Raw genomic sequence first — 9232 nt, forward strand, 5'->3', positions numbered from 1 at the left:
GCATTCAATTATTAGCACTTTCATGGCAATTATTTCTTTAAATTCTCTCCTCAAGAGAGCTGAGTTCATGGGAAGTGAAAAGGTGGGTATGGAGTGAGGTGTACAGTCCCTTTCTGAATTACAAACACAAGGAATTAGAGCCAGAGCCCGGCAGAGATATGGAATAAAAATGGCAGCAATAAAAACTTTACTCCATTCTCTTTCCCACTCTCATGTGGAAGTGTATCTGGAAAAAGAAGAGGCAGAAACACAGATAAAATGTTCTCCATAAGGCATCAACTTCCATCCACTGGGCCTACCCTTCATAATTACTGAAAACTTATCATATTCTAGACATTGTGCTTGGCACTTGAAGGCAAAAGCAAATTAAGACAAGACCTCTTCCCACAGTCAAGAAAGAAAATAATTAAAAAAAAATTTTTTTCAAGGAATTTAGTTTTATTTTCTCTGTGCATTTGCAAAACACTTAGGACCAACATAGAAAAAAATAAATAAATAAAACCTCCTGTTTTAAAAAAAAAATTACACCCAAGGGAAAAAAAAAAAGGCCTGAGAGGGATTAATGCCTTAGCCCTACGGAGCTACAGCAACTCTGATTGGTCCAAGGAATTGAGAAGATATTGGGAAGATAGAACAGGAGGCAAGACAATGAAAAATTATTGCGGAAGAGGGCCTCGAAGTGGGCCACGAGGGGGAACTGGAGGACGGGGGGTGGGCGTGGGTGGAGGGAGGGGCCCCCGCTGGTAGTCATGGGGGGGGGGTCGTGGAGGCCCAGTGTATCCATGAGGAGGCATCAGCGGAGGAGGTCCACGTATCCCATGCGGAGGCATAGGACCTGGGTGACCCATGGGAGATCCAAACGGAGGCCCTCGAGGGGGCATGCCCATTGGAGGAGGTCCAGGATGAGGCATTCCAGGTGGTGGTCGCGGTGGTGGCTGATCCCCAGAGCCTGGAGGCCCAGCATGGGGGTGTCCTAAGCCATGAGGGCCATGGTGGGCCAGCTGCATCTGAGACATCCCTGGATGGGGCATCCCACCCGGTGGGAATGGGTGAGGATGTGAGTGCCCATGTCCAGGATGTCCAGCCCCTGGGGTTCCTGCTGATGGTGGGCCATGCCCTCCAGCCCCAGGAGGCATAGGTGGCGGGGGCATGGCTGGGGGTATCCCAGGTGGAAGGGCTCCAGGAGGCGGCACTGGGGGTGGGAAGGACCCAGGAGGAGGCATGCCTGGAGGAGGAAGCCCAGACCCCAATGATGATACCACAGGATTGGGGGCTGAGGGCGGAGGGGGTGCATCTGCAAACAGCTGATGAGGACGGTCAGCCTGGGAGAGTGGGTTCTGGGCTGCCAGAAGTCGTTCAGCTGCTGAGCCATGGCGCTCACCCTTGGAGTCCTTCTTGAAGGCATAGGACACAGTGATAGGGCGGTTACAGAGATACTGCCCATTCATAGCCTCAACAGCTGCATCCGAAGCATCAAATGAGGCAAAATTAATAAAGGCATAACCTTTGGAGTTGCCTGTGTCAGGGTCCCGCATAATCTTCGGGGTTTGTAAAATGACCCCAAAAGCGCTGAAAGTATCATAAAGCAGCTTCTCATCAATCTCCGGGTCCAGATTGCCAATGAAAATGTTGGCTCCCACGTCCAGGTTCTTGTTGTGAGCTGATGCCTTGTTCACCCGTATTGGTTTCCCATAGAGTTTGATCATGTTCATGATCTTAATGGCATAGTCAGCATTTCCTCACTCAAGAATTCCACAAAGCCATACCCTTGGTGCTGACCTGTGACTCTATCTTTTGGCATGTGGGTGTTGACTACCGGCCCTGCCTGGAGAAATAGCTCCCACAGCAGCGGTTCGCTAACCTTCTCGTCCAGGCCCCCGACATAGACAGTGGCATCCTGGTTCCGCTTGGAGATCGGCCCGGCCACCATGGCAAAAGAGCTCCCGCCGTCTCCCAGAAAATAATTAAAATTTTTAACCAAACTCTAGCCCACATTTTCGAGGGTTCTCTCACCTTCCACAAAATACAGTACTGTTGGAGTTGTGACACTGATAAACATTTCCTCTCTTTGCTTCTCTTTCTGATCCTACCGTCTATTTCAGAATCCCTAATTTTCTCTTTTAAAGTATTCACTCCTTCAAAAAAAGATTAAAAATGATTTCTTTCAACAATTGAGCATAAATCTGTTGAATTATGTACCAGATTAAAAGGACACTAAGCATTATCCTCATGATTATAGAGGACATAAAGGGGACTAAGTAAATTGGGCAAGAATGCTGAATTTGTTTATTAATTAGTGAATTCATTTATTAAAAAGAGATTTATGAAGTTCCACTTTGTATAGTCATGAGTACTAAGTGTCCTCAATACTAAGACCACACAGATGCCTTCACCATTAGCTGGTTCTGGAGAGGCTTATAGTTAAGAGAATCATGGGTAGATGGGCCAGATCAGCTTAGTGCTAAGTGTTCTATGAACCCTAGTTTGCTTGATCTAAATTGTCTGCTTGAGTCTGTTTAAAGCACTAACTTAATGAATTTGAAGCCATTTGGAAGCTTAATGTGGGCAGAATCCCCTAACAGGAAAGACAAACAAGAGAAGGAGTCCAAAAAGTAAACAGACATAATCATATAAATTGTGGATTTGGAGCTCACCATAAGGAAAAATTAGCAAAAGACTATTATTGTATCAAGTGCCTACTCTCTGCAATGTGCCATGCAGGAGTCATGAGTGACCCCAAAAAGTAGAACTCTTAACTCACAAAATTAAAATTTAGTTGCAGGGCCAAGAAAATAAACACAGATACAGAAACAAGCACACAAACAAATGCCCTAGTTTAGCACTCAAAATACAGACCTGGAGTCAGGTTAACCAAAACCACAGCAGCCAAAAGGAGGAAGAGACTTCTGGGAGTGAGAGGCACCAGAAATAGTGGTGGTGGGATTTAAGCTGGAACTTGAAAAATGAAGCCTACATAAAAAAGAAATTGCACTGTTTGATTAAGAATATTTGACCAGCCATAACAAAATTGCCATATTCAAGATGATTTGCATATCTTGACTGTAAATCACTGTGGGACTTCAAGGAGCATTGTGAAAAACTGGGGGCCTTCTTCATTGCTACCATTGCCCCTATTCCAGAAGCAGCCAAGTGACTCTCCAGGAAAACCAGCTTTATTTTATCCCTGTATCAACCAGGACTGGTCATGCTGGGAATAAAACCAGGGTGACCTCCTCCTCTACTTCCTGGCAGTCCTCACGAAACTACTTGACCAGGTGTCCAGCACACAGCAAAAGGGTAGAGAGAGAAAGTACAAAAGAGTGAATTTAGTCCTCCAACTTCCTTCTCCTCTGTTCAGTGTCAGCATTTTTTATCTCCAAAGAAACTTTATTCCTTTTTAAGAGTAGACTCAAAATTACTGCTAATTTTCTACAAGGAAACTGTTCTTTGAAATACACCATATACCATTTTCTAACCTCCCCCCACCTCCCCACTTTCGTAATGCTGGCAATGCATTGGCTGTGAACATGTAAGTATAGTTGCTTTTGAATGCTGCAAGGTAAATGCAGAAAATGACAGCTTAAATGGAATCATTAAAGCAGATGTAGGTAATATCTGAATGCTACCAAGCCTTCTTTGCAAGGCAATAAAGTCTTTATTTTCAGTTCTGATGCCTTGCACCTTTTCAGGGTAGCTGACAACCTATCATTTCTTACTTTTTTCCCCCCATTTCCAGCATGAACTCAGGGGCCTCTTTCTATCTTAAGTTGCAACCTGTTGATTGGTGGAAAAGGGAAGAACTGTATACAGTTCCACCCTAAGCGGTTATTTCTGGCAGTGCAGCAGTGAGCTCTGTCAGCTCATTCAAAGACATTAGTGTGAGAAAGTCACAACAAAATTGCTACCTGTCCATGTACTGGGGGCACCACAAAGTACAAGTTTCAGAATAGCACCAAGACAGACCCAAGAGACCACATCCTGGTTTTGAAGAAGCCAGACTTTCACAGTAGTATTTTGCATTTCTTTAAGTTTATCCTTCTCCATATAGTTTTCATTATACTTTCCTAGTCTTCTTATGAAGAAAGCAGTTGGATGTTGTTACCTACAATAAGGATAGGGAAACGGAAACTTACATTGATTTTTAGAAATATGGTAAAAATAGTTAATTGTAATGTTAGGTATTTAGAACATGGTATTGAGGTTTGCTTTTGGCTTTGTTTCTGTTTTTTATTTGACCAAACACTTATACAGTGCTTCGTATAGGCACTTTCTAAGTTGTTTTTGAATATCAACTCATTTAATTCTTACAACAACCTCCTAAGATCAATACTATTATTATCTCCCATTTTATAAATGAAGAAACTGAGGCCCAATGTCACAAGAGTGGATGTAATGGCAAAGTTAGAACTCAAATCCAAAACTCATGGCTCCAAAGTCCATGTTTCTCAACTCTTTCACTATGTGTCTTTCAACACACTGGAAGGTATACTACAAAAGAACGAGAAATAAACCTAGCTCTTTGATTCTGGGGCTGTTGACTCCCTCACTCACCCAACCTACCACTGAACAAACCTTTATTGAGCAATCACTACCAACAAGGGGCTGGTAGTGATTTGGGGCATCAAAAGAAATATGACAAATACAATCAATCTTCATTATTCATGGATTCCGCATTTGCAAATTCACCTACTGCTAAAATTGACTTGTAATCCCAAAATCAATGCTCACTGGCTTTCAGATAATTTGCAGACATGTATGGACATGCCCAGAGCAGTGAAAAATTCAACACTCCAACCTGCATTTCCCAGTTGAGGTCAAATAAAACAAAGCTCTGCCATCTTGTTCCAGCTCTCATACAGAAATGACCAGAGGATGGAGACAGTAGGAAGTAACACAGTGTAATGCAAGAAGCTCCAGCTCTGAGACCAGTAGAAGGGGTTTGAATCACAACTCTGGCACCTATTAATGGTGGTCTCAGGCAAGTTACTTAACATTTCTGATCAATTTCCCCTAGGAAATGTGGTTCAATATTCACTAAGTCACAGTTTGGGTGACTTTATAGAATAAAAATAATTATAATAATCTCCTTCATTCAAGTTACTTACATCTTAAGTGAGAGGAAAAGACAAAGATATATCAGAAATTATTTAGGTAACTAGTCAAATATGTACAATATGTAAGAAGGGCAAAATCACTGAGTGGCAGCACGCGATTTTAAAGCTTCAGGTAGGCAAGTTGAAATGGTCAGTGTAAGCATCGGGAAGAAGATGGAATTTGGGATTCAAAGTAACAAAAACACAGCCAGAAGAAAATCTCTCCAGCCTTGGAGTTTTCCCATGCTCTTGGCTTTTATTAACTATATAACAAGACCCCTTTGGATGGTGGCTACCATCCCACTGACTAAATTAATTGAAGACTTAATTGCAGAAATTTCTGATTTTCTATCATATCTTTACAATGATACAAGGTGACCCTGAATCTTTAATTAGAATGATTCAATTGTCAAAGAAGTGAGCCACCTGGGCACAACTGCTGGTAACCTGTAAAAATCACAGATAAACCCTCAGAAACTTCATGAAAAGGCAGATGCTGCATCTCCTCCTCAGGGTATCTTGACAAAGTGGTCACTATCGGCTTGACAACCACAATCATGGGGACACACAAGGAGAAATGCTGCCTGCTGCCTGCCCACAGTAAGATGAACCACAGTCTTGAGACAATCTGGAGATAGCAGGAGAGGCTTTTGGTCTCTATGCATTGTTTTGACTGGTTACAGCTGTCATTAGGGGTTGAAATTGTAGAGTATATCTTTCAACAAAGTTCCTACTTTCTCTCACCTGCTTAGAGACTGTAGAAATTTTTAAAATATGGTTTTTTGACACAGAAATAAAATGCTATACAATATTTGGTTGTCCAATATTTGTTGCTAGGTGTAATCAATCATAGAAGAGACACCTGGGAGAACTGCCACTGGATCTATAACCTAGGAAATAGTCTTTGGACATTGTGGAGATAGAAAAATAGGCAGGGACTAGATGGGAGGACTGGTCTGGAAGAATCAGCATATTGGAATCAAGTGTGACGGAAGTAGAAAAACTTGAAACTGACATGTCATGTTCTGAGCTCGATGAGACGAGGAATAATGTAAAGTGGGGATGAGCTGAGAGTATAAAGTTATAAGGTTTTGTGGAAAGTGTGTAGGACCTGTACCAATTCTGAAGATGGATGTAATTATTGTGCCAAGTTGAAAACTAACTGCAAAGTTACTACAGGCATCCCTTTCTTTTTTTGATCCTATTAACTTAGAAGATATTAACTTCTCCATCCATAAAAACTTATTACTCTTTATCTTTCTTTTCGAAACATATAAAATACTTGGGTCTGACTATTCTACTGAAGAAAGAATCATCATACTGGCTCATGATATTGATAATTCAAAGTACTCCCTAAATCACTTTGACCATAATGCGATGAATATTTCAAGCAAGAAACACACACACAGAAAGGCAGGCAGGGGGGAGAGATGGGGTGTGGGTGTGTGTGTGTGCGTGCACACACATGCATGCATCGAGGTCATCTAATTGTTTTACTTATTTAGTCAGTTGGTTAACATCGATCTTTTTTTGGCACACTGCTAGTGAGTACATAAAATAAAATATGTGCACCGGGATATGGTCCTGACAGAGTAATCATAATAGAAAATGAGGTGATCTACTGGTAAAACAACATTATACCCAAAACAACAAATCAGAGTCACAGTGCAATTACTGTCTTCAGACCATGTACACTGGGCCCATTCCCCAGCAGCCAACCAACAGCACCACATCATTATCTCCCCTGCTCGCTTGGACACCAGGTATTAACATCATGTCTTACAATTCTGGAGACTAAACCAATTAAGGCACAATTTAAAGAAGGTATTCATAAATATTGTACCAGGGTGGTACTGCCACACCTAAGTATTTAAAAAATACTTTAAAAAGTATTTAACTATTTAAAAAAATAGAATATGGCTCCAAATATATGTAATCCATTTTAGAAGAGGTTCCATAGAGCAACTTCTGCATTATGAATAAATATGCAAAATCAAAACAGTAGCCCAGTTCAAATCTCTCTCCTACTCCTCTGATATACTTCTCCATGTCATATCCATTTTCATATAAACAACACAGTAATATAACATCTGCATTGCTAAATAGTGCTACTATGTTCTAATTTCTTTGGAATGGCATGAATAAAATCTTTCTACTCCTGTTTATTAGAATTTATTGATGACAATCCTTTGCAAAGTAGCAGAAGGTATAATTAATTCTGGTACGACCCTAAGTTGGATATAGAAACTCAACAGGGCTTACTTTTGACTTCAAATGATCTATCGCTTGATAATGTGGAAGGGAGGCAGCAGGAGGAGGATATGAGCTTCTATAACTTCACTCTAAACTGCTTCAATGCTACCCCACGCAGTTAATGTTATATACACACTGTCAGCTATATAATACAATCGTACTTTTCTTTATTTCACAGAGATGTTTGGATACAATGTTCTGTAGGGGGGGGAGAAAACAGTATTTCAAGGTTTGGGCAGGAATTTTACTAAAACAAATATTTAGAAATCTCTCTAACTCATCACAGGGCTCCCACCATTACTCCTACTACATTCAATTCTCTTTGCTCAGGACATCTGCTAGACTAGAATACGGATGATTTCACAGTTATACAAAATGAAAATTAATGCAGCATTTCAGTAATTCCCCCACATAGGCTGCTTATATATATATGCAGTATCTTCATCAACAAAAGAAATGATATAGTTATGTTAAAGGTATAGTATCTGATACACCTTCAGCTTGTCTTACTGATGAATGTGGTTGCTCTGAAGAAGAAGAAGCGAAGAGGAAAGTTGTTATTCTGGGTTTAATTTTGACAGATATAAATAATAAACTAATAGTTTAGAAATAAGGCAGGATCAGTGGGTGTGGTGCATAAACAATGAATTTTGGAACACCGAAAAGAAATAAAAAATAAAATTAAAAAAATTAAAAAAAAATTTTTTTAAAGAAATAAGGCAGGAAAGAAAGTGATCGTGTCAACCTGGAATTCATAACATTAAAGAGAGGAGCACTTGGATATGTGTATTTCAGAAGAGAATGTGATGTCAAGGAAGTAAGACTCACAAGAGGTGGAAGTGTCTTTAAATTGCAATGTATTATATCTTTGAAAATTATCTCAATTTTCAAGGCAGGCAAGAGGTAACATGCAAGAAAAAGGTGTAGCAGTAATGATGCTTCTGATAAGGGCAGATTACAAAGATGAAAGGAGGGGTACATTTCAACTCTCTAAAAACTGAGCTATCACAGAATAAGATGGGCTGTCTCAGAAAGTGCTGGGAAGAAAAGCGAAGTGTTCTATATTATCTGAAAGGTTTCTTTCCACTTGAAGATTCTGTCATTCCATGTTATGTGGAAATAGATTTTCATTCATTAAAAAAATTGTTTTTAATCAGTGATTTCAGACAATAAGCATTTACATATGAGAATGGTGCCTTGGGATTTACAAAGTGCCATGATATGCACATCAATTCTCACCACAGCCACCAGAGATCACTGCCTCTAGATTATAAACAGCAGACTGAGCCCTCCTCCAGAGATTAATCCATGGCCCTAGGGTATCACATTTGCAGGACTCAGGACAAGAATGCAACTAAAGGCCCACATACCTTATGGCTAAATAATATTTAAAAGTTATAAATCAACAACAAACAGTTAGAGCTCCATATTTAAACTCCCTCCTCCCTTGGAAAATGTATCTTCAAACCACAATGTCAAAAATATATATACTTTTTTATGACTAAAATTTGGCAACATATAAAAGATGGCTGAGTTTATTATTAATAATTATAATTATAGGTCTGAATGTTCTATGGATAGACCTGTGATATTTAAAATTATGTTAATAATTCTTAGGTTATATATTTATTCCACCAAATGTATTTCTTGACTTCATTTTAATAAAATTACTAATCTTATTGTTACCAATATTTTCACATAATTTGGATTTTATTGAACATAATGATCTATACATTTTAAATGTAAATTATTCAAAGTATGTATATTTTAATATATTTTGACCAAATATAAATATGACATAAAAATATTTTCATGTCTATTTTCTAAAGTCTTCTCCTAAAGTATTAAAATTAAAAGGTACAATATCAGTAATAATTAGTATATAA

At 39.5% G+C, this 9232-nt stretch overlaps 1 protein-coding gene across 1 annotated transcript; it reads right to left on the reverse strand.

Annotated features, from left to right (window-relative positions):
- Positions 1 to 499: 499 nt before the first annotated feature.
- Positions 500 to 1933, reverse strand: LOC101682968 (splicing factor 3B subunit 4-like). Its single transcript, XM_045065573.1, is given in 2 exon segments — positions 500 to 1735; positions 1738 to 1933. Coding segments are annotated over 2 exon segments (1272 nt in total). The 5' UTR covers positions 1931 to 1933; the 3' UTR covers positions 500 to 656.
- Between the last annotated feature and the right edge of the window lie 7299 nt (positions 1934 to 9232).

This window comes from Mustela putorius, unplaced genomic scaffold (assembly GCF_011764305.1).
Source record: "Mustela putorius furo isolate JIRA1106 unplaced genomic scaffold, ASM1176430v1.1 tig00003858_pilon_pilon_pilon, whole genome shotgun sequence".
NCBI classification, from domain to species: domain Eukaryota; kingdom Metazoa; phylum Chordata; class Mammalia; order Carnivora; family Mustelidae; genus Mustela; species Mustela putorius.